At 40.8% G+C, this 27,173-nt stretch overlaps 1 protein-coding gene across 1 annotated transcript; it reads left to right on the top strand.

Moving 5' to 3' along the window:
* Window positions 1-721: 721 nt before the first annotated feature.
* LOC135247646 (broad substrate specificity ATP-binding cassette transporter ABCG2-like) lies at window positions 722-25,797 on the top strand. Its single transcript, XM_064321352.1, has 15 exons — window positions 722-1,063; window positions 7,055-7,114; window positions 7,558-7,675; window positions 9,109-9,264; window positions 10,410-10,567; window positions 11,569-11,720; window positions 12,732-12,824; window positions 13,384-13,538; window positions 20,669-20,820; window positions 21,199-21,288; window positions 21,395-21,519; window positions 21,848-22,002; window positions 22,250-22,339; window positions 23,827-23,879; window positions 24,251-25,797. The coding sequence occupies exons 1-15, from the start codon at window positions 930-932 to the stop codon at window positions 24,396-24,398; spliced, it is 1,839 nt and encodes a 612-aa protein (XP_064177422.1). The 5' UTR covers window positions 722-929; the 3' UTR covers window positions 24,399-25,797.
* Window positions 25,798-27,173: the final 1,376 nt, after the last annotated feature.

Below are 27,173 nucleotides of genomic sequence, written 5' to 3'. Positions count from 1 at the left end.
GGTTCTGTTATGGTAAATGGACTGCATTTATATAGCGCTTTTATTGCTTTACAATTGATGCCTCTCATTCACCCATTCACACACACACACTCACTCACACACCAGCGGTGAAAGGCTGCCATGCAAGGTACCGATCAGCTCATTGGGAGCAATTAGGGGTTAGGTGCCTTGCTCAGGGTCACTTTGACATGCCTAGAACGGGGGATCGAACTGGCAACCCTCCGATTGCCAGACAACCGCTTTTACCTCCTGAGCTATGTCACCCCATGTGACATATGTGTTATGCTTATGAAGGCTTGGACTCTGTAGATTGCATGCAGGTATTTTAAGCTATGATAAGCTATGATTGTAGCTGTATATGCTCACAGTTGTCATTATCGTTCATTACAAACCAAGCTCATGCTCAGCATTTGTTATAACGTACACTCAGAATTCATTACATTGCATTCTCGTGGGAAGGGTTTGTAAATACCTACTCATGGTCATTTTGCACTCACTCTTCAATCAGCAGTTTGTCTTCCTTCCTGATATCTCATAGCCTCAGGCACTGACAATGCAAAGTTCAATGTTCTGCACACAAACCAATGAGGAAGCACTGAGCTCTTTGTTGAGCCATTTTCTATGACAGCAGATGCTTTCCCTGACAGAAAAGCCTAAAAACTTATTTTAAAAAGAAAACTTATTTCACTCATACACTTTATTATAAGATACATTTCAGTGCATTCAGTAATTCCTCTGTTGCTTGCGTGCGGAACGCTAACAAGTCAGTGACAATAAGACAGCCCTTTCCCCTCCCCTTTTAGCAGATAGTGATTAGGTGCTACCTGACTCTGTCAACTAGAGCATAGTACAGAATAGAGACATTGAAGAGGTGGACACAAGGTTCTTCATCCTGATATAACCCATTGGACATACAGTCATTAATTGCCATGGACAAGACAGTACAGTCCTTCCAGATGCCTGGCCCTGTCGTCACCTTCCAGAACCTCTGCTACTGCGTTGAAGAATGTAGAGGCCCATGCAGAAGGAAAGGACCGGAAAAGGAGATTCTTAAGGATGTCAGGTGGGGTTATTATGAGAGTATATAATGAGGTGCAGTATATTTAAGGTGTACAGACAATTTCAGAGATTTATTTTTTAAATGGCCAAAGCTAAAATTTAGGGGCTAGTTCTTGGTAGGACCTTGAGGAATGTTTGCATTATGTACGTATATCTGTCTGTCTCTATCTATCTATCTATCTATCTATCTCTTTTCTTCTTAAAGCAGCCAGGGGTGTAACATCTTTTCATTTCCTTCCTCTCTCTCTCATTCAAAACGAAACAAAAGCCATCCGTGGAGCACCAGCATAGGCCATTAGAAATGCAGATAGCTAATGTTTGTTTGCTACGCATGCTGAAATCCAGAATCACCTCCTTATGGGGAGCAATACTAGATTAATACTAGATACCAATTGCAAGATCCACCACAGCTATAGCAAGCCGGCTGCAAACATGCAATGTGAGACAGGGACAGCTGTTACCTACTGTACCAAAATCCAAACAAGTCCTGAAACGATCAAGATGCTTTGGCTAAGCTCATTGAAATTGTGCTTACTGTGCATACTCTGTAGAAAAAAATATGGACCAAGTCCCTATGACATTACCCATTGACTCTCCATGGGCTTGATGAAAAGCGTTTTGAAGCTTGAGAAGAGCATTTTGTGGGTGCTGCCATGTTGTACTAATTGGAGCCAGAGCCAGAGACTGGGCAGTTGTGGTTAAAATATGCTGATGCTGATTTTTTCTGACTGTGTACAAAGCCTAAAGGAACTGAAACTATTTCCCCACCTCTATCTTTTTCTTTCTGTACCACAGAGAAGGTAGATGAAGTGTGAAATGCACTTGTTCAAACAGAACACAGTAGGACAGGAGGGACAGAATGACAATCAGAGGAAGCAAACTAACCATTCCCGAGTACCATTGAGCCAGACAAAATTTGAGTAATTTTTTAGAATTTATTGACAAAACAGGCCTACCTTGATATTAGTTTTTCTGCTATTTTTGCAGTTCCACTACCTGAAAATATATGGAATTTCACCCCTTCCCTTCTCAGATTTTTTAGAATTACTGTTTCACCAGGTCACACTGCCTTAACTGTTCTTATCTCTTAGGCGTACTTGTGGTCATTACCATTGTTATGACTATTGCTTCATTTCTTTTTATCATGCAGTGGTGTGCACCATGTTCTATACAACCGCGAGAGAAATAAAGTAAAAACTGTGAGAAATAAGTTTTCCTTCACTTTTGAAGTGTGCAGTAGGTTGTGCAGAAGAGTAATAAACATGCTAATATAATTTCTCTTGATATCAGACACCAAAGTTGAAATTTCTTAAAACTCTCAATAGGCATTGTATGCGATACTTGAGGGTGTGTTGCTATGCAGCGTGGCTCATTAAACAGCTGTGGGTCCATTTTTTCAGATGCTGGTTTGTGTACTGTAGATCATTTGGCACTGCATATGTGGCTTATGTGTTCCATGGTAGGCATTTCTTGCTGATAAAAGGGTTGGCAGTGTCTTGCTGTATGACAATTTAAGGGACACTTTTCGGCTCTTGTCTCGACTACTCTGAAAGATTAAATTTTTGTTCATTTTCTGTACGAAAATCTTATTTGATGGAAGCTTTCATTGTTCATATCAACCTGCACCAGACTGATGCATTTATGTGTTGTAATTCAACGATTTTTCCCATGAGACCCCCCTACAATATTCTGGCCTAAGCCCCCATTGTCCTCAAGTCCTATCAATGCCCCTGGAGTCAACATTGGAACAAAGAATGAAACTATGGAACAATGGCAATTTGAAACATTAGCTAACAGTGTGGCTTTAAAACGACGACTGAAGACCCACCTCTTCAGGCTGCACCTCTCCCCATCCCTCCCTTCCCCCCCCTGTAAATGATTAAACTTAGGGGTGTAACTAGGCAGCTGTTTAATAGGTGACTTAGTTGATGCGCCAGTCTTAACGACTACTTGTATTTTTATTTATTTTTATTTTTCCATAGATTGCGTTGTTGCCGTTCTTGTTGTTAGTGTTAATCAGTTTAACCACCAGGGTCCAGGTTGAACTATGCGGTTGTTCCCTGTACTTGGACCGGTACTTCTCTCTAGGGGTTTCGTCATACTTGTTCCTGGTTATGGTTATACACTTTGTTGTACGTCGCTCTGGATAAGAGCGTCTGCCAAATGCCTGTAATGTAATAATGTAATGCTTGTGACAGTATGTGTTCTTTTTGAGACAGCAGTTAGGACATTTCCCTCAAAGTATAAAGTGTCCACACTAACATTGGAAGTAACCAGCTAACTTTGGTGTACAGTATAAAAAAGTGACCCAACTACTTTTCTTCCTTACATGAATCATTTCAAAAATGTGTTGTCTGGTTATGTTATGTCTATACATTCAGTTTGCACAATTGTCAGTAAGATACTTTATTATTCCTTCAGTGATTGAAATCCATCTGCAAGCAATGGTGTTGTGCAACTTTAATGGCATAAACATTTGTTTTCTGAACTGAAAGTGCATAGGAACTAGATACCGATTCTGTTGGATGTGATCTTTCACAGACAGCCTAAGTCACTCTGAAGTTCTGATAATCACCCAGGTCTACAGTAAGCCATGACTCCTGAAAGCCCACAAATGATTATAAGTGTAAAGTTTTTGTCATAATTATTATTATTTTTTAAATCATTTAAAAAGAAACTCTACTGGTCTGAAAATGTGTATGATGCTGAATTAAAAATAACAACTCATCTCATTCCAATATAACGGATCATCATAACATGACATTACCTTTTTGTACAGATACTGTAATGTAACATGACATTACCGTTTGGTGCACATACTGTAATGTAACATGACATTACCTTTTGGTACACATACTGTAATGTAACATGACATGAACTTCTTGTACACATACTGTAATGTAACATGACATGAACTTTTTGTACACATACTGTCATGAACATAACATTACCATATATAATATAAAAGTATTTGGGGTAAGGGTGGTTGAAAAGAGGGCCTTGCCTCCTCTCTTTCCATAAACCCTGATCTGTTATGTACTGTCATAACTTATATTGGGAGAGATCTCTATGCAATTTATACATAGAGTGACTTAAATACATTTTGAAGGATTCACACCATAGAATATAATTGAAACCATGGCAATGTTAATGTTATGAAATGTTTTCACATGCAGACTAACATTGGCTGAATTTAATGTCTCCATATCAATGGGGACTTATACCATCCCATTATTGTGCTTTTAGCATTGACTGTAGTAACACCCATCTATCCAACCATTATCTATACACGCTCATCCTGGAGCCTATCCCGGCGTGCATTGGGCGAGAGGCAGGAATACACAGGATTCTGGTAATCAATTCAGGCTGTCAATCTATCGCAGGGCAGTAGTAACTGTAGTAACAGATATTATATTATATTATATTATATTATATTATATTATATTATCTCACTTTTTGTATGCTATAAAGGTTAATGATTAAAAAAAACTGAATTTAACATTCTCATTGTAAACATATTCTTGCTAGTTCATTAATCAATATGAAACTGTTTACTGCTGGAAAGTTATTTTGACAAAGTGTATGTAAACTTTTGACCCACTGAAAATCTGATATAGTACATAAAAGATTCAATAAATTTGTTTCTTAGTTATTATTTTGAAATGACCTCTTATGGAAATAAAGTAGATACCCTAATTGACTTAACATAGGAAATGTATGTTAACATGAAATGTGTGGAGTTGTGAAAAATTAAGTTTGAATGTCTTTTGGCCTCAACTGTATACTATGTAAGATTTTGCAGCCCTTGTAGACTCTATGTTTGTAAACCCCACTCACACCACCTTCCTCCTCAACCCCACTCACACTTTTGTTGAGGACACACCCTCGAGCGCTTCAAGCAAAATGTCAAGTGATGTGGTGAGGTGGTCAGAGATATTGAAAATTGCATTTTAGCAACATGAATGATTCCATATAGATGGTAACAGTAATTAGGCAGTGTTATAATGATCTTTACACTGAGTGCACCCTTTAGTGCATGGGAACGTTGTGCTAGTACAACTATTATATTAATTTATTGTCTAAAAGGGGAGCAGCTACACTGTCTTCCTTTCATATACATATATAATTATTCGGCCTCATTCACAAAACATGCATACGATCACAGTTGAACGTAAATTGGGTGTAAGAACATTTCCATGAACATTTCAGCATTCATCATTTTTTTTCTTATCTGTATTTGTTCATGGCTGTTTCCTCATGCTAATCACATGAACAGGATTGCGCATTAAAATTTACAGTCAGGATTCATCATCTCATACATCTAGGAATATGCACAGAAACAAAGGTCTGCACATGCATCATGAATCCCATATTGGCTTTTCATAGGAACATTCTTAAGAACAAAAGCAAGAATAATTTAAGAAAATTTTTGTGAATGAGGCCCATTATTTTTTAATTCAGGCAGGAGGGTTACAGCAGAGAGGGTTACAGGTATACAGTAAAAGGTCCAATGTTAATTCAATTCTGACAGTTCTAGTTCTAGAGCTATCAGCAGTTATATCATCAATGAAGACAAGTGAGTCATTAGCCATTGTAGCCATACAAGCCCAAACCATAACACCCCCTGAACCATGTTTCACAGATGAGGGGGTGCTGGGATGTAAGGCAGGTCCTTTTGGCCTCCACACTTTGATCTTGCCATCACTCTGATACAAGTCAATCTTGGTCTCATCTGTCGACAATACCTTTTTCCAGAACTCTGCAGGCTCTTTTAGGTACTTCTTAGCAAATTGTAACCTGACCACCCTGTTTCTTGAAGCTAATGAACAGTTTGCATCTTGCAATGTAGCCTCTGTAGTTCTGTTTGTGCAGTCACTGACACATCCACACCTGCCTCCTGAAGAATGTTTCTGATCTGACAGACTGGTGTTGGGTTTTTTCTTCTTTATGAATTCTTTGGTCATCTACTGTAGAGATATTCCTTGGTCTACCAGACCCTTTGTGATTACCGAGCACACCAGTACTCTCTTTCTTCTTAATGATGTTCCAAACAGTAGATTTTGGTAAGCCTAATGGTTTGGCCTATGTCAGTTTTTCAGCCTCATAATGGCTTCCTTGACTTTCACAGGCACAACTTCTGTCCTCATTTTGACAAGCACCAATAACGGACTCCAAAGGCAATCAAAAGCCTAAAATCAATGTTAGATGCTAAAAGCATTCTTATACATGCAATAAGGAAGCAAATGAACACACCTGACTAATCAGAAACACCTGCAAAGCAATTTGTCCCAAGCATTATGGTGCCCTGAAATGGGGGACTCTGTATAAATAGTGCTATAATTTCTGCAAGGTGAAACCAAAATGAAAGCTAAGAATCTGTGCTTTAACCATATGGGATTTATTTGATTACTGTAGTGGCTATCATTAACATCCAAAATTTAGCCACTGCCCTAGCGAGAGTGAAATGCTTTTAACGCACGCACCTGTCCTCCCTTTTTTGCATATGCTGTCCTAGATCCACAGACTCTGGAGAATTTAAACTACAAAGTACAAAGTGACAAACCAAAATAACCAGACAGTGTAGTTGTGTAATCAGCAGTGTGTCTATTTGAATGAAATGTCAAAAAGGCACATTAAAGCAGCAATTCATCAAAAGGTGATTCAAATGCTGCAAGTTCAAATAAACAAAAGATGCAATGAGCATTGCAGAAACTGTCTCGCTGTTCCACGCTTACTAGGACACCATCCATTCAAACGGAAAAAAAAATTCCTCATAACACGCCTCGCTTCTGCTTCGGCTCCAACAATTGCAAATTTAAAATTGTGGAGTACAGAGCCAAATCAAGAACAAATTGTCAAGTCACTCTCCATTAGTGAACTCACAGGTTAAGAGTTCAAGATAAATTTTATGCTGGATGTTTTCTTCACTGAGAGTTTTGTTTAGAGATATTCTTGTTCTTGAGTTCTTACTTACATGCCTGAAATTATTTTTCAGTGGAATCATGAGACCTGGAATAAATGCCATTATGGGCCCCACAGGCAGCGGAAAAACCTCGTGAGTCTAATTACCACAATCATAATTACACAAGTAATTAAGAATAGTTGAAATAACTTCAATTATGCAATGTTATACTTATACCATACTCCAGAAATACTGTTAATTGTAACTTGTTATAATCATGTTAATTATGCAATGCCAATACTAAACACAAATTTTGATACTCAGTTGCAATTACATAATATACTGAAACTACTGTTGGGAACTGACTAATTATGACAAACAGAAATAAACTGCAAATATTTACAGTCGCTCGTAGCATCTTGAGAATCTGCATGCAAACTTTCATGATTAAAATATATTGAGTTTGTATCCAATATTGAATCAGATTAGATTTTATATATTTGGTCTTTCTCTTAAGAAGGTTTACACACACACAAGAATGCATGCACACACGCACGCACACACACACTGTTGAATATGTTATAATGTCCCTGCAGGTTGCTTGATGTCATTGCAGGCCGGAAAAATCCTACAGGCTTGCGCTCTGGCCAGGTGCTAGTGGATGGCAAGCCTGTGACATCTGACCTGAGACTTAGCTCAGCATATGTGGTTCAGGTGAGTTACTTTGTGTCATATGTACTTTGGTTTGTTCAAATTTCCTGTTTACCGTGCTGTCCTGAAGCTGTGCTTGGTGTTAGTAGGTGAGTCTTAAGACCAGCTGACCGAGTTTGATAATGTCTATAAGCTGTTGTAAAACTCTGCATGCAATAATTAAATTTGGTTCAATTCAATTCAAATATCCTCAGTTTGAAAAATCTCATTCTGTAAGGGGTCATTACATTTCGCTACCATAAAGTGCAGTTCATGGAATGATTCATTCAAAGACCATTAGTCAAATCTGAATTGGAATATCAAAATGCATTTCTGTTTTATCAGCATAAAAATCCCTTTACCTTTGTTAATTAGTTAATTCACAATTTGTAACTTCCAGATGAGCTGATTGACAGGCCTGATTAAATATAATTTGTGCAATGCCTTGCTGATTTTCATCCTCTATAAATCACTATTCATATCTTGAATGTGGGACTTACCAAAAATGGTTGTTTTTGTTACATACATTGTTCAAGTGCTGTACAAACAGTTCTAGTTTATTTAACTCCCTCCCCATCTATCTTTGTCTCCCCCTCTCACTCTCATTAAAATAACAATAATACAATGAATGTATGTATGTACAGACACATATTTTTCTGATCTGTAAATATTTTGTGGAAGAAATGAAGAAATGCATCTCTGTTTCGACCTCTTCTGTCTTAGAGTGACAACATATTCATGCTTCTTTTGGTAACCATGAATTTTTGTATGAGCCTTTTTCAATTGCAAGCATGTGGTCTCTGAACTTGTATTTGGTCAGTATCTATCTCTGCTTTGTATCTCTGACAGAGAAGTGTATGTATATTCTCTGTCAGAGATACAAAGACTAATTTAATTAATTTTGGGTCATATCCCCCCCCCCCCCCCAATGTCACAGATAGAAGTTTTTGATGTATTTTATAATTTGGTTGACTCTAATAGGCAGTCGTGAAGCAGTGCTGATCTGAAACTGGTTTGTGTTAGTTTGTGTTAATGGTAGTCTAGAAAGTTTCAGAACCAGCTGACTGTGGGGATGCATTTCTAGGCTGAGCTTTTGGGTTTGGAGTGCTATGAATTGTAATTGTTTGACTCATTTTTAGATGTTCAATAAAGTTTAATGAACAGATGCAACTCTTACTCTCAGTTTAAAAATGTATTTTATTGAAAAAAAAAAAACATTGATGTTTTGGCCCTATTGTCAGGCCTTCATCAGATTTTGTGCCTGCACCTGCTCACAGCTGGTTTGATCTGTGAGCAGAGTTTTAGTCCAAGGTAATCATAGCTTAGAATGTTGTTCTAGGTCGATGTTTGCGAGAGTAAAGAAGTATCTGCTTTCTTGTGATCTGGGCTTTTTATGGAAGATCATAATCTTTGTCTTTTTCAAATTCTCTCTTTCTATCTATCTATCTCTCTCTCAGGATGATATTCTGATGGGGACTCTGACAGTCAGAGAAAACCTCACCTTCTCAGCAAACCTGCGTCTGTCTCGCAAGCAGTACTCTTCCTTAGACAAGGAACAGAAAGTCAACAATGTCATTAAAGAGCTGGGTCTCCAGGACTGTGCAGACACCAAGGTAACACACATACACACAAACACAGAAACACTTGCTCCGTAATTGTCTCTCACACGCACAGGCACACACTCACATAAACACGTACTCCATAATTCTCTCTCTCTCTCTCACACACACACACACACACAGAAACACACACTCCATAATGCTCTCTCACATGCACAGACACACACACTCACATAAACACATACTCCATAATGCTCTCTCTCACACACACACACACAGAAACACACACTCCATAATGCTCTCTCACATGCACAGACACACACACACTCACATGAGCACATACTCCATAATGCTCTCACACACATACACACACACACAGAAACACACACTCCATAATTCTCTCTCGCACACACAGGCACACACTCACCTAAACACGTACTCCATAATGCTCTCACACACACACACACACGCACACACACACAAACACACACACACACACAAACACACACTCCATAATGCTCTCTCACATGTACAGACACACACACTCACATAAACACATACTCCACATAAATACATACTCCATAATGCTCTCTCTCTCTCACACACACACACACACACACAGAAACACACACTCCATAATTCTCTCTCGCACACACAGGCTCACACTCACCTAAACACGTACTCCATAATGCTCTCACACACACACACACACGCACACACACACACAAACACATACACACACAGAACCACACACTCCATAATGCTCTCTCACATGCACAGACACACACACTCACATAAGCACATACTCCATAATGCTCTCTCACACACACACACACACACACACACACACACCCAAACACAGAAACACATACTCCATAATGCTCTCTCTCTCACACACACACACACAAAACACATACTCCATAATTCTCTCTCACACACACACACACAAACACACACAGAAACAAACACATGCTCCATAATTCTCTCTCACACACACAGACACAAACACACACATAAACACATACTCCATAATTCTCTCTCACACACAGACACAGATACACACAAACAGACACACACACACACACACACACACACACACAGAAACACTTACTTCATAATTCTCTCTCTCTCACACACACACACACAGACACAGACACACACAAGTGGAATAATCTTTGCGCCCCTCTGTGTTTCCACATATCGGGACGGAGTTTTTGCGGGGCGTGTCAGGCGGGGAGAGGAAGAGGTGTAGTGTTGGCATGGAGCTCATCACCTCTCCCTCCCTCCTCTTCCTCGACGAGCCAACCACTGGTCTGGATGCCAACACCGCCAACTCTATCATCTCCCTACTGCACAGGTATGCACAAACACACATAACTTTTCGGAAATCTACAAAATTGTTTGATTACAAAGTCTTGGAAGTGTCATGCACCAATCTCTGTACAGCTGTCAATTTACATCTGTGTAGAACTGCACTCAACATCATATACCTGTGTCCAATACGTGCCTCTTGAAAAACTTTCATGGACTGATAATCTATCATCATGCAGATAACACCATTGTGATTCAGCAAGGACCACGTGTGTCTTTATTGTACTTCAGAATTGCATTGCAGTTCTCAACTGCTTGAAAGTATTTTTGGAAAGTGGCTTCATTTTCACTACAGTTTACACAACATGCCTTTTCCAGAACAGGACATTGTTGTATTAAATTATTTTCTTAAAATTGCAAATGTATTAAACAGATTAGTCCATTGGCATCAGGAAGAGTAATACAGATTATAAAATATCTCAGATGAAGCATACACCTCAGTCACTTCTGTCTTCCATCTCTTCCACTCATAGCTTTCCCTTTACTAAGACTGCCCCTCCCTCCAGGGAAATTTTGCATTCAACCTGCACTTGTACATTTGCATCAACCTCAAAAAGAAGCTAAATATGCATCTGAAATATTCATGTTTAGACATTCACTAAAAAAGTTCCATATAAATTTTAGGCATGTATTAGAATGATGAATGTCAAATAGTGTTCCGCAGCCCCATGGCTCATTGTCGTTCAGCACTCTCTGTATTATGACCAGTAAAAAATCAAAGGGCAGCTGAATCTCTGTTCAAGCTCTTTGAGAAGATTATGCAACAAATTAATTAGATTTTGACAGTATGATTGCTATATTTAGATTTTTTGAAGTTATTATCAAAGAAATCTAATTGTCCTGTTAAATGTGCAATCCTGTGGTAATTGTTACTCCAGAGTGTCGGCTACCTTCACCATCTTTCTTCATTTCTAGTCACCAACAGTGCCCTTGTCTGCTCCTCCCCATTCTTTTTGTTCACATCTTCCCATCCTCTTCTGCTCATAGTCTATCCAGGAAGGGGAAGACAGTCATCTTCTCTATCCACCAGCCAAGATATTCTATTTTCCGGCAGTTTGATCACCTCACCCTCATGAACAAGGGAGAGATCATCTACGCTGGGGCTGCAAGCCAAGCTATGGATTACTTTGAGGAAATGGGTAAAGTTGTTTTTAAACTGTTTTAATGTGTTTTGGATCTGCCTCTGCCAGATCTTTCACTTTACATTATCATGTGGTGTAGTCATACTGTACGTTCAGTGACACTTCTTCATCAAGCACGTACAAGGAGGGTATGATCTATATGGGATATGAAATGATAATTAATTTAAATTTACAGTATTTGTAATTCCTTATTCAATAAAATTCAATAATCCATAATGCTATAGTGTTTCCGCCGTAGTGTTCTTCTCAAATTATAGAATCCTGATAGTTAAAAGACAAGGAGTTCAATTCTGCAAAATCACTAATTTTTTTCAATGTATACTTTACAGCTAATCAGAAAAATTGTTTTTTTATATTGTTACATTCTGGAACAGAAAACGACGCGTAGCTTGAGTTTTAAATTTAAGTAAATCCATAATTTAAAGAAATAAATTTTGTGATGTCATGAAAAAAATATTTCACAAAATCATCATGACTATTTCACATGTAAATATTGGCAGGTTAGCAGTGAGAGATAGTTATCTGAAACAGACCCTGTTACAGAATACCTATCACAGTCTTAGTCAGATTCCAAGAAAAATTATTCTTTACACTGCTGAAAGATGAGGTTGAAAGAAAGGGAAGGGAGGGAGGAATGGAAAGGGAGGGAACGAGAGAGAAGGGTACAGGGATGAAAGAACTGTTTAGGGAGGGTGATTATAGGGAGAGCTTTGGAAGGATAGAGAAAGAGCAGCGTTATGGGGGGGGTTATAATCTTTAATTATAGTAGTGTTCTTGATTACCATTCGATAAAGAATTCATCAACATACTCACTAATAGGGGAAATTAAATGCTGAGCCTCTGAATTAATTCATATAGGCTGTAGTCTTTCTCAGTCAGAAATCCTGCTGTTCATAGACTCATACATTTGATTAACCTAAATGATAACCAGTGTGTGTCATTGTGTGTGTGTTTGTGTGTGTGCGTGCATGTGTGTGTCTATGTGTGTGTGTATGTATGTGTATGTAGGGTACCAGCGTGAGGAATTTAACAATCCTGCTGACTTCTTCCTGGACATTATAAATGGAGACATCGTCCCCACTCTGGACTTCAGAAATGCAGGTCAGGGCTGTGTACCAACAACATTACCGTATTGTTCTCATATACTTCATACTTGCCACATTTCTTGTAGGTTTTGTCTCATTCAGGGGATACTCACTCCATTGTCTGTAGAGTTAGTCTCATCTAGGGTGTACCAACCACATTGTCTGTAGGATTGGACTAATCTAGGGTGTACCAACCACATTGTCTGTAGGATTGGACTAATCTAGGGTGTACCTACCACATTGCCTTTACAATTAGTCTCAGCTTGGGTAAACCAACCAAACTTCTAGTCAGATTTGTCTGATCTCAGGGATGGGCCCTCCCAGGTGTAGCATTGTTCTAATCCAGGATGTGGCAAATGCCCTTCAGAACGCAAGGGCTCTGCCTTGTTCAGTTCCCTGTCCCCCCCTCTTCAGAATGCAAGGTCTCTGCCTTGTTCTGTTCCCTGTCCCCCCACCCCCAACTCAATAGCCCAGTGCTTCTCTCTTCATGCCCTTCTTTTCCTTCTAACTACCCGCCCTCCTCTCTTCCTCTCCCTCTCACCTTCTGTTACTTATTACTATGTCTCTGTGTGCAGGGCAGGCAGAGAGGAACCCTCTGGCCCTGCAGTACAGGCAGTCGGTGTACTGCAATCAGGTGATGGAGCAGCTGAAGCAGCTGTCGGGGGTGGTGGATCCATCTGTCTCTTCCATCCAGGAGAAGGCCTCCTATGTAACGCCCTTCCACTACCAGGTCTGAACCCTCAAATGCCATCTGTGACGCTCAGTTTTCAACTCAGGGCTACATTGGACTGCCTGTGGTAGTTAACCCTCAATCTGCTACTTGATATTAGATTAGTCCTTTGAGAGGACTGGTTGATGAAAGTGTATCACAGTTTTTCATCAAAGCCCAATTTTGTGAGCTTTAGTATCCATGCTGTTCTGCAAGAGCTGGGAGCTACTGTAAAACTGGGTGTGCCCTCTGACCTCGTTTTTCTTACAGCCAATCTCTTCACTAGTAAAGATTGTGTTTTTCCTCAAACTTATTTTAACACAAAGCAGGTTTGGCATGTTGCCATTTGATTTCTTGTTTGACTCTTAATTTGCCGCAAATAGTTTAGTTTGAATGAGCAGCTATCCATACTTATCCATACCCGTAACTGATTTGATCCTTTAACAAAATGTAGCCTCGTTCTAGAGGTATCATTTGCCACTCACATCAGCACATTGCAGAAAATGAAGGCAGTAGATGTCTGAGAACTAGTCAGCCTGATTGAAAGTCCTGAGGTGTGAATATGGGATATTCAGTTTTCGTTGCATACTATATTATTTGGTCTTAATATAGAAAACCATTCCTCAGTAGACATTTAAGTGTCTGATTAAAATAAGGTCCTGCTGGAGATGAGGCAGAACAACTAAACCATGTTTATGACCCACAGTGGTGACTCTAAAGCCCTCATAAATGTTGGATAACATAGCTCAAAGTTTAATGGGGCTGTAAAGGTTCTCTGTTTGCCTGCTGAAATTACATGTGAAATAATATGTACTTGCTCGTCTGTGTGTACACGTACCCAGTGTAGGTGCACGTGCCTTTCTTAAACGTGTGCATTGTACATTTGTAACTGCATTTATGTGTGTCTCATTTTCACAGCATGTTGACTGTCACCGTTTACCTTGTTTTCTGTGTGCTCCACACAGTATGTGTTGTGTGTATTTGTGTTTGTGTGACTGCCAGAGTTATGTATGTGTATGACTGACATAGTGTGGGCTGCTTGGGTGTAACTGTCAGCATGTGTTATTTGTGTGTTGTGCATGTGACTGTTGCAGTATGTATGTGTGTGTGTGTCTGTGTGTTTGGGTGTGTGTGTGTGTGTGTGTATTGCGCATGTGACTGTCACAGTGCGTGTGTGTGTATGTGGGTGTGTGTTGTGTATGTAACTGTCATAGTGTGTGTGTGTGTGTGTTGGGCATTCACAACACAAAAATCACGTAGAGTGGGTTTTTGTGTTGTGAATGTGACTGTCACAGTGTGTTTGTGTGTTGTGCATGTGAGTGTCACAATGCGTGTTTGTGTGCTGTGCATGTGACTATCACAGTGTGTGTGTGTGTGTGTGTGTGTGTGTGTGTTGTGCATGTGATTCTCACAATGTGTGTTTGTGTGTTGTGCATGTGACTATCACAGTGTGTGTGTGGGTGTTGTGCATGTGACTGTCACAGTGTGTGTTTGTGTGTGTGTGTGTGTGTGTGTTGTGTGTTGTGCATGTGACTGTCACAGTGTGTGTGTGTGTGTGTGTTGTGCATGTGAATGTTACAGTGTGTGTGTGTGTGTTGTGCAAGTGACTGTCACACTGTGTGTGTGTGTTGTGCATGTGACTGTCACTGTGTGTGTGTGTTGTGCATGTGACTGTCACAGTGTGTGTGTGTTGTGCATGTGACTGTCACAGTGTGTGTGTGTGTGTGTGTGTGTTGTGTATGTGACTGTCATAGTGTGTGTGTGTGTGTGTTGTGCATTCACAACACAAAAATCACGCAGAGTGGGTTTTTGTGTTGTGAATGTGACTGTCACAGTGTGTTTGTGTGTTGTGCATGTGAGTGTCACAATGTGTGTTTGTGTGCTGTGCATGTGACTATCACAGTGTGTGTGTGTGTGTGTGTGTGTGTGTGTTGTGCATGTGATTGTCACAATGTGTGTTTGTGTGTTGTGCATGTGACTATCACAGTGTGTGTGTGGGTGTTGTGCATGTGACTGTCACAGTGTGTGTTGTTTGTGTGTGTGTGTGTGTGTGTTGTGCATGTGACTGTCACAGTGTGTGTGTGTGTGTGTGTGTGTGTTGTGCATGTGAATGTTACAGTGTGTGTGTGTGTGTTGTGCAAGTGACTGTCACACTGTGTGTGTGTGTTGTGCATGTGACTGTCACTGTGTGTGTGTGTTGTGCATGTGACTGTCACAGTGTGTGTGTGTTGTGCATGTGACTGTCACAGTGTGTGTGTGTGTGTGTGTGTGTGTGTGTCGTACATGTTACTGTTACGATGTGGGTTTTTTGTGTTGTACATGTGACTGCCACACAATGTGCATGTGTGTGTCGTGCATGTGACTGTCTGTGTGTGTGTGTGTATTGTGTGTTGTGCATGTGACAGTCACAATGTGTGTGTGTATGTGTGTGTGTGTGTGTGTTGTGTATGTGACTGTCACAGTGTGTGTATGTGTGTGTGTGTGTTGTGCATGTGAATGTCACAGTGTGTTTGTGTGTGTGTATATGTTGTGCAGGTGACTGTCATAGTGTGTGTGTTGTGCATGTGACTGTCACAGTGTGTGTGGGTGTATGTGTGTGTGTGTTGTGCATGTGACTGTCACAGTGTGTGTGTGTGTGTGTGTGTGTTGTGCATGTGACTGTCACTGTGTGTGTGTGTGTGTGTGTGTGTGTGTGTATATGTTGTGCAGGTGACTGTCACACTGTGTGTGTGTTGTGCATGTGACTGTCACAGTGTGTGTGGGTGTATGTGTGTGTGTGTTGTGTATGTGACTGTCATAGTGTGTGTGGGTGTATGTGTGTGTGTGTGTTGTGTATGTGACTGTCATAGTGTGTGTGTGTGTGTGTGTGTTGTGAATGTGACTGTCACAGTGTGTTTGTGTGTGTGTATATGTTGTGCAGGTGACTGTCATAGTGTGTGTGTTGTGCATGTGACTGTCACAGTGTGTGTGGGTGTATGTGTGTGTGTGTTGTGCATGTGACTGTCACAGTGTGTGTGGGTATGTGTGTGTGTTGTGTATGTGACTTTCAAAGTGTGTTTGTGTGTTGTGCATGTGAGTGTCACAATGTGTGTTTGTGTGTTGTGCATGTGATTATCACAGGGTGTGTGTGGGGGTTGTGTGTTTGTGCAAGTGACTGTCACACTGTGTGTGTGTGTTGTGCATGTGACTGTCACTGTGTGTGTGTGTGTGTGTATATGTTGTGCAGGTGACTGTCACACTGTGTGTGTGTTGTGCATGTGACTGTCACAGTGTGTTTGGGTGTATGTGTGTTGTGTATGTGACTGTCATAGTGTGTGTGGGTGTATGTGTGTGTGTTGTGTATGTGACTGTCATAGTGTGTGTGTGTGTGTGTGTGTTGTGAATGTGACTGTCACAGTGTGTTTGTGTGTGTGTATATGTTGTGCAGGTGACTGTCATAGTGTGTGTGTTGTGCATGTGACTGTCACAGTGTGTGTGGGTGTGTGTGTGTGTTGTGCATGTGAATGTTACAGTGTGTGTGTGTGTGTTGTGCAAGTGACTGTCACACTGTGTGTGTGTGTTGTGCATGTGACTGTCACTGTGTGTGTGTGTGTTGTGCATGTGACTGTCACAGTGTGTGTGTGTTGTGCATGTGACTGTCACAGTGTGTGTGTGTGTGTGTGTGTGTCGTACATGTGACTGTTACGATGTGGGTTTTTTTGTGTTGTACATGTGACTGCCACACAATGTGCATGTGTGTGTCGTGCATGTGACTGTCTGTGTGTGTGTGTGTATTGTGTGTTGTGCATGTGACAGTCACAATGTGTGTGTGTATGTGTGTGTGTGTGTGTGTTGTGTATGTGACTGTCACAGTGTGTGTATGTTTGTGTGTGTGTTGTGCATGTGAATGTCACAGTGTGTGTGTGTTTGTGTGTGTGTGTGTTGTGCATGTGACTGTCACTGTGTGTGTCTGTGTGTGTGTGTGTATATATGTTGTGCAGGTGACTGTCACACTGTGTGTGTGTTGTGCATGTGACTGTCACAGTGTGTGTGGGTGTATGTGTGTGTGTGTTGTGTATGTGACTGTCATAGTGTGTGTGGGTGTATGTGTGTGTGTGTGTTGTGTATGTGACTGTCATATGTGTGTGTGTGTGTGTGTGTTGTGAATGTGACTGTCACAGTGTGTTTTGTGTGTGTTATATGTTGTGCAGGTGACTGTCATAGTGTGTGTGTTGTGCATGTGACTGTCACAGTGTGTGTGGGTGTATGTGGTTTCAAAGTGTGTTGTGGTGTGTGTTTTCATTTGTGATGTGTCACAATGTGTGTTTGTGTGTTGTGCATGTGATTATCACAGGGTGTGTGTGGGGGTTGTGTGTTTGTGCAAGTGACTGTCACACTGTGTGTGTGTGTTGTGCATGTGACTGTCACTTGTGTGTGTGTGTGTGTATATGTTGTGCAGGTGACTGTCACACTGTGTGTGTGTTGTGCATGTGACTGTCACAGTGTGTATGGGTGTATGTGTGTGTGTGTATGTGACTGTCACAGTGTGTGTGGGTATGTGTGTGTGTTGTGTATGTGACTTTCATAGTGTGTGTGTGTGTGTGTTGTGAATGTGACTGTCACAGTGTGTTTGTGTGTGTGTATATGTTGTGCAGGTGACTGTCATAGTGTGTGTGTTGTGCATGTGACTGTCACAGTGTGTTGGTGTTGTGTGTGTGTTTGTGCATTGTGAATGTTAGTGTGTGTGTGTGTGTTGTGCAGTGACTGTTGTGTGTGTGTGTGTTTTGATGTGACTGTCACTGTGTGTGTGGTGTGTTGTTGCATGTGATGTCACAGGTGTTTGTGTGTGTGCATGTGACTGTCACAGTGTGTGTGTGTGTGTGTGGTGTGCATGTGTGTTACGATGTGGTTTTTTGTGTTGTCATGTGATGCACCATGGTGTGTGTGTCGGGGTTGTTGTGTTGTGTGGTTGTTGTGGCATGTGATGTACAAGGTGTGTGTGTATGTGTGTGTGTGTGTGTTGTGTGTGTGTATTGTGTGTCATGTGTGTATGTTGTGTGTTGTTTGTGCATGTGAATGTACAGTGTGTGTGTGTGTGTGTGTGTGTGCATGTGAACTGTCCTGTGTGTGTTTTGTGTGTGTGTATTTGTTGTGCAGGTGACTGTCCACTGTGTGTGTGTTGTGCATGTGACTGTCACAGTGTGTGTGTGTGTTGTATGTGTGTGGTGTGTGTGTGTATGTGATGTCATGTGTGTGTGGGTGTTGTGTGTTGTGTGTTGTGTATGTGACTGTCATAGTGTGTTGTGGGGTGTGTGATGTGACTGTCACAAGTGTGTTTTTGTGTGTATGTTGGATGTCCAGTGTGTGGTGTTGTGCATGTGACTGTCACGTGTGTGTGTGTATGTGTTGTGTTTGTGCATGTGACTGTCACAGTGTGTGGTGGGTGTGTGTGTGTGTGATGGATTTGTGGTGTTTGTGTTGTGCATGTGACTGTCACATGTGTGTTTGGTGTTGTGCATGTGATTCACGGTGTGGTGTGTGTTGTGTGTTGTGCATGTACTGTCACACTGTGTGTGTGTTGTGCATGTGACTGTCACTGTGTGTGTTGGTGTGTGTGTGTATTGTTGTGCAGGTGACTGTCACATGTGTGTGTTGTCATGTGACTGTCACAGTGTGTGGTGTGTGTGTGTGTGTTGTGATGTGACTGTCAAGTGTGTGTGGTGTGTGTGGTGTTGTTGTTATTGACTGTCATTGTGTGTGTGTGTGTGTGTGTTGTGATGTGACTGTCACAGGTGTTGTGTGTGTGTAATTTGTGCAGTGTATGTCATGTGTGTGTGTGTGTGCATGTGACTGTAGTGTGGTATGCTTTTGTTGGTGTTTGTGCTGTGATTCACAGTGTGTTGGGTATTGTGTGTGTGTGATGTTTGACTTTCATATGGTGTTGTGTTGGGTTGTGTGCAATGTGAGGTCCACAGTGTGTTTGTGTGCTGTGAATCACGTTGTGTGTGGGTTGGGTCATCTTAAGATGTCCAAACTTGTGTGTGCTGGCATGTGACTGTCACATGTGTGTGTGTTTGCTAATCATTTGCCAATGTGATGTCACAATCTGTGTTCTGTGTTGTGCATGTGATTTCCACAGTGTTGTGGGTATGTGTTTGTGTGTTGTGCATTGATTCCGCTGATGTTGTGGGTTGATGAATTGACTGTCATTGTGTTGTTTGTTGTTTGTGCAATGTGACTGTCACAGTGTGTTTTTTTGTGCTATGTTGTGCAGTGTGTGTGTGTGTGTGTGTGCATGTACTGTCGTGTGGTGTGGTGTATGTGTTGTGCCATGTGAATGTCTAACTGTGTGTGTTGTGTTTGCATGTGACTGTCACTGTGTTGGTTTTTTTTGCATGATGTACATGGTTGTGGTTGGTTGGCATGTGAACTGTCATCATGTGTGTGTGTTTATTGTGACTGTGCATGTGCTGTGTGTGTGTGTGTGCGACATGACTGTACATGTGGGTTTTTGTGTTAATGGACTGCACACAATGTGCTGTGTGTCTGCATGTGACTGTCTGTGTGTGTATGTATTGTGTGTTGTGCATGTGACTGTCACAGTGTGTGTGTGTGTGTGTGTGTGTGATGCATGCGAATGTCTGTATGTGTGTATTGTGTTGTGCATGTGACTGCCACAGTGTGCATGTTTGCGTGTTGTGCATGTGACTGTCACAGCGTTTGCGTGTGTGTATTATGTGCTGTGCATGTAACTGTCACACTGTGTGTTTGTGTTGTGCATGTGACTGTCACAGTGTGTGTGTTATGCATGTGACTGTGTGTGTGTATGCGTGTTGTGCATGTGACTGTCACATGTGTATGTGTGTTGTACATGTGACTGTCACAGTGTGTGTGTGTGTGTTGTGCATGTGACTGTCACATTGTGTGTGTGTGTGTGTGTGTTGTGCATGACTGTCATACTGTGTGTGAGTGTGTTGTGCATTTTACTGTCACAGTGTGCTGTGTGTATTTGTAGCAGTGTATTATGCATGTGACTGTTGTAGTGTGTTGAGTTGGCTTGTGTGTGACTGCTATACACTTTTGTGCGTTTATTTGTAGCGGCGTGTGTATTTACACAGTGTGCTGCGTTGGTGTATTTGTAACTGTGTGCATGTGCATGTGTGACTCTGCAGCTTATGGTGTTAGTTGGCCGTACTGTGAAGAACACATTGAGGAACCCACAGACCTCTTATGCACAAATGGCTCTGAACATCACCTTTGCTGTTCTGGTGGGACTCATCTACTATCAGATTCCCAAAACTCTGCCTGAGGCCCTGCAGAACAGGTCACTGTCAATACATGCATTAAGTATTAAGTCAGTACATTCCTTAAATCAAATCAAACCAACCAATCAAAAATACAATAAATATCTAGATTTTTCAAACTGTGCTACTGGCTGTATTTCACCACCTCATAATATACAGTAATGTTATACTGCCACACTGTTGGTGCTTCACCCCTGATGTTTATGGATTGAGAAGAAAATTTGCTTTTGTTCTGTCATGTTAATGCAATATTGATCAAAGATAATGTCTCTTTTTTGTAGCTGTGTGTGTGTGTGTGTGTGTGTGCATGTATGTGTGCGTGTGAGTATATGTGCTTGTAGCCTAATAACTGTTGAATAATAGTCAATAAAGTCTATGCTATTCTGTTTATTTTGTAGGATTGGAGCATTCTTCTTTCTCATCATCAACATGGTATTTGGCAACTTGTCGGCAGTTGAACTCTTCATCAATGAGAGAGCACTCTTTATGTAAGAGCTGTATGTGCTTGTGATTTGCATTGCTAGCGAATGCCTGTACTCGTTCATGTCAAGCTTAGGAGAAACCCCATCGGACCAAATCTTTTTATTCTTGCAGCCATGAGAACTCCAGTGGTTACTACCGCACATCTGTCTACTTCCTGTCCAAGGTCTTTGCAGATCTCCTGCCAAATCGTATCCTCCCAATCTTCATCTTCTCCAGTATTTCCTACTACATGATGGGTAGCTACCACCAAAGATGCTGGAAAGGATTTTTTTATTTTAAGCAGATTTGGCATTTGTTCAGAATTTTACTTTGCTGGATTGAACAACTTTGTGAATGACTGCAAATATTTATATTATAAGATTTCTATATAAGATTTTGCTGGCTCAGCACAAGTTCATTAAGTTCCTTGACTGACTACAGCCTGACTACAACTGGCAAAAATAGTTAAAAATTGATTTCCAGGATAACTTGTTAACTTGTTACTATCTTGTATTGTTAGTTTCACCTCCATCTTTCTTCACTCCCAGAATGCACCCTCTAACCCTCTGTCTCCGTCGCTCACAGGTTTGAAACCGAATGCGGACGCATTCTTCCTGTTTGCCCTAACCATGTGTCTTGTCAGCTTGGCAGCCGTCGCTCTGGCCTTTCTGGTCAGCGCCAGCGTGGCATCCTTCGCAATGGCAAACATTCTTATTGCCCTGCCATACGTCTTCATGATGGTGAGACAACAGAAAATAGCAAAATGATGAAGATGGTGATGATGATGATAATTATGATGGTGATGATGACGGTGGTGATGCTGGTGATTATGGTGACAGTGGTGATGATGTTGATTACGGTGACGGTGGTGATGAAGATAATGAAGGTGAAGATGTGATGGTAATTATGAGGTAGGTGATGATAGAACAGAAACTGATCCTGTCTCTGTATTGCCCAGTCATGGACTCCTGCTGTCTGTGTCCATAGGTTTTTGGTGGCTTCTTGGTGAATCTGAACTCTATGCTTAGTTGGTTATCTTGGCTGAAGTGGGCTAGCATTTTCCGCTATGGTTTAGAGGTAAGGAAACAGAGGAAGACAAAATAGCCATTTTTTCAATATAAATTTGTTGTACGTCGTTCTGGATAACAGCGTCTGCCAAATGCCTGTAATGTAATGTAATGTAAATTCATACTTCACAATGGAAAGCATCAGGAAGCACATGCACAGCTACACACACACATGCCTTTGCCTTCTGCACACACACAGCTATACACACACAAATGCACACACACACACACACACACACAGTTATGCTACCAGTTTTCTGTTTTAAAAACTGCTACATAATTTCTGGTTTAATATTCGTAACTCGTAAAATTTGGCTACACCAGCTCCCAAATCCCAATACACAGATTACTGTAGGCTGTAGGTTATGTGTCAGCTTTGCTATCTCTGCAGATACATTTCAATAAAAAGAACAGTAATTGAGTCAGTAACAGTAATTTATATCAAAAACACATGGGGCCTCATTTATAAAACAGACTTACGATCAATTTTGATCTTAAGTATGACTTACGCAGAAAATCAGGTATAAGTAGTTATTTATAAAACCTTACTTTGATGTGGAAATGATCTTATCTCTACACAAAGTCTAGACTTGACGTAATTTTCCTGCTGGCTATGTAGGGGTATTGCAGTTTGGGACACATATGCGTCCAAGCCTGTGGTGAACTTTGCATTAGATTTATGAACAATTTGTTCACTGCAGAGGCAACACGCTACCTGTTTGGCTTTGTTTGTCAACCCACTATTTAGTCCACCAAATAATACGTGTTGCCTGTCTTCCAAAAAGTTTGCTCTTTTGGTCCATGGTTATTCCTGACTAAACCCTTATTTGTACTAGCATTATATAAGGGGAAATCGCTGATTGTAAGGCACGTTCAAGTGCCATCAATTTTAAGTTAATTTGAGATTTATAGATCGTAGGTGTGCAAGTTACAAATGGGCTTCTTAGAACCTGCATAAGCAAGGTTTTTTATGCTCAGTATCTTTTACGAATTGTACGTAAGCACACAGTCGGAAATGATCTTAAGACTAAGTTCAAGTATAAATCTAAGAACATTTTTATAAATGAGGCCCCATGGACCATATAACCTTTATAATATACCATGGGAACAAGATATAAATGACCATTTTAACATCCAAACCTAAGTCTGAAAGTGTTTACAGAGCTTGGCCTTCACAGCCTGAAATCGTACATTTTGCTCAGAACCTAATCAAGACAAAAGTATACAAATATTTGAGCTGTGGACATTTGAATTGAATTTTGTGGTTCAATAAGAATGTTCCAATGTTTTCCAATACCTTGGATTGTTCTTTGGACAGCATATGACCCATGATCAGTTCACACAAAGTGACTTTTAAAAGAATGTATGTATGTTCTTCAAAATTAAGTAGTATGTCTATATTATATCATGGCATTTTACAGCCTTTATTGCAAGTAATATTTTTCCATGTTTCATAACAGTAGGGCAAGGTCACTAAAGACTACTCTCCCCTCACAGGCAGTGACTATAAATGAGATGAAGGGGCAAGTGTTTTCCATGGGTAACATCACGTAAGTTTCAATCTGTACTGTTCTGCTGCCATCCAGTGGGACAACCCGACAATCACAGAGTAGGAAGTCACAGAAAAATGTATTGAAATGCACTGAAAAATAGAATTACTGCTCAGTATATAATTTGGTATAGTCTGGTACAATCTGTGTATGACTCTATATGTCTGCACACAGGTGTGTGTGTGTGGAGCCTAGAACAGTCTCACTCTTCTGCAAGCACAATTCTGGCTTTTTAAACTTATTATGCTGGGCTAAGTGTTAGAGGAAAGAATTCAGCAGTCAATAAAAACTATGCTTTACACCTGTCTATTCTCCTTGACTTATCTCTCTCTGTCTCTCTCACTCTCTTTCTCTGTCTCTCCATCTCTCAGTTTAACAGGAGAGATGTACCTGAAGGCTCAGGGCATTGACTACAGTCTGTGGGGATTCTGGCAGAACCAAGTGGCTCTGTTTGGCATCATGTTTGTGTGCATGGTGCTGGCATATGTCCAATTGCGCAGGATCAACCGCTGGAAGTGAAGGGCATCAGGAATTAGGATGTGAAGGTTTGGGGGGGAGCAGACACTTTATCAACCGGACACTGCATCTGTTACTGCCTAGTGTAACACAAAAAGCTTCTGTTCCTTTTAATCCACACACATTTTGTTCTCATGGCCAAACACCCTCTGATTTTCAGCTCTGCTTCATCCAACTCAATGTACATCCTTCCAATACCCAGCAATTAATTTCTGTCCCCTATAGGGGACATGAGTCTCTGGTCTTAATCTCAAGAACCATATATTCTACTACGCCAAAACTGACATTCAATAAAAATAAAAGAAACAATATTTTTGAAAATGTGTTTTTCAAAATCCAAGGCACTTGTATTATGTCAAACAAAAAAAAATCATTAAATAAAATTTTTCTGTTGGGTCTCAGAAGGCTTAACTATACCCTGTGTTCAGCTCCAGAAGGTTATCCATTGTGCTATTCAGGTTAAAGGAAAATTTTTAAAATAGCTTTTTTTTGTCTTTTTGAAAATGCATATTTTGGGGATTTTTTTTATATGAATGTGTTAAAATTTCACTCCAATGATAAATATATGAACATCACACGTTGAATTAAGGAGTTTTGTCAGTATTAAGCATTTCCATTCTGTATTAATTTTAATTTTGCTCCAAGTGCCTAGATCAGGGGACCAGGGATTGCCATTCTCTGTGAAGCTCGCTAACTCCAGCGGTTGCCTGAGGTATTGCAGTTTAGTAAGCCTCTGGTTCCAAAAACCAAATCTCTCATATGAAGTCCATTCAAAACTACAAATTTACTATGCTATTTTAGACAGCACATTTAAATAATAAAATTTCTTCACACCGGACTACTCTCCTGGGACCGAATGGTTTAAGCAATTTCTGAGCCCCACAGAAGATAAGATTATTTTCATTTCTTTTTGGTCTGCATCACAGCACATTAATGAACATGAGGCTTTGGATCCTTCACATTTAGGTACCCAGTGTGCATGCTCTGGTGCCAAAAAGGCCCATAGTCAAACATGGCAACCTCCATGAACTGGCTTCATGCGCCAATGAGCAGCTAGCATAGGAATCCAAGGAACTGGTAAGCAGAAGCTGTCTACAGTTCTTGTATATCTGGATGGCCCAGATACTTCCATATAAAGACCTTGTGGGTAGCATGATGTCATTATGTAATACAACTTAATTGAAAACAGAGGACTGCACACTTGGATAATGGTCACACATTCTAAAATAGAGTAGACAAGGCATTTGTGGCTAGGGCTCCAAGTTTATTTAATAATTTTGTCAGATTTTATCAGGACCTCTGACCTCTTATTTCATGATTTTATGCGTGTTTTTTGTGTAAAGCTGTATGTACACCATGTAAGAAAAGGATGGTATAAATAAAGTTGTTTCTGAAATAAGAACTGTATTATTATTTGTCACACACGAGTCTGACATCCCTGGGAGGGAGGGAGAGTACGGGCAACACAGTTTTCTGTCACATGGAGAGAGAGAGCGCACCCACACCAATACAAAATAAAATAAACGGACCTCTTCACCCTTCCCCCTCACGGGTTCCGGGCAAAAACAATAAACTAAAACAACAAGCTAAAATAACAAAGACAAAAGAAAGTAAAACAGAGCGACAACTATTTCAGTTCGTCGCTCTGTAGCTGACCCGCCTTCCTGGCCAGGTCCAGCCCCTCCAGCATCCCAGCTGAGGATTGCTTTCTTTTCAGTGTCAAAATAAAATGAACAGAAAATCATAACTGCGCTCTTGGTGTTAGCTCCCGGTCTTGGCCCTGAACTGTGGAGAGCAGCACACCTTTAAGCACCTGGCCTGATTAGCTAACACAGCCCAGGTGCGTGTACTCTCTCCACCAGCCGGCGCAGCCAAGACCAATCCGCCTCTCTGACAGACCAACAGCTACATTATTATTACTGCTACAGTAACCCCACCCTTTTCTCGCATACAGTTGCAATAATCTTACCCCTCTTACATTCAATTGCGGTTACTAACCCCACACACACACACACACACACATACACATCAGACCTCGGTCAAAGACGTATTAGTTTTGGATTCAAATACTTTTCTGTGCTCTATTGATCTTGCCTGGTGTAATTGAGCCTGCCAATGACCATGACCAGAAGACGCACTTTTCATTATTTCATTGGTTCCAATACACCAGACAAGATCAGTAAAACGTAGAAAAGTATTTGAATCTAAAACAAATATGTATTTGACCCAGGTCTGATACACATGTAGCTAAGTACCCAAGCCCCTTCTTGTATGTACAGCTGTACCCCATTCCCTCTCTCTCACATAGCTGCAGTACCTGAAGATGAATCTGGACTGAGCTCATGGCAGTTGTCTGCCCTCGTTTAAAGGTTAATAAAAAATCTTGTCCTGAGGCTAGGGTTCTCATTACATTATGTTTACATTACAGGCATTTAGCAGACGCACTTCTCCAGAGCGACTTACACAACTTAAAACTGAAACTCCAAAACACTACATTACAGGGATTTAGCAGACGGTCTTATCCAGAGCGAATTATGCAACATTTTACATAGCATTTACATTGCATCCAGGGTGCAAAAGCAGAATCCTACCCAGGAATCGAACCTGCAACATTTATGTTACAAGACCAGTTCCTTACCCATTATTCTACACTGACCAGACCAGAACAGGTTAATGTAAAAGCATAGCATCAACCCTCTGTCCTACCATACATCCTACCCCTCTACCATATACTCTACCTCTGTAGCCTATCCCTGTACCCTATCATACTGTATCCCC

This window comes from Anguilla rostrata, chromosome 2 (assembly GCF_018555375.3).
Source record: "Anguilla rostrata isolate EN2019 chromosome 2, ASM1855537v3, whole genome shotgun sequence".
Taxonomy (NCBI): Eukaryota; Metazoa; Chordata; class Actinopteri; order Anguilliformes; family Anguillidae; genus Anguilla; species Anguilla rostrata.
The sequence above is the reverse complement of the archived record's forward strand: the minus strand, read 5'-3'. Positions and strand labels throughout refer to the sequence as shown.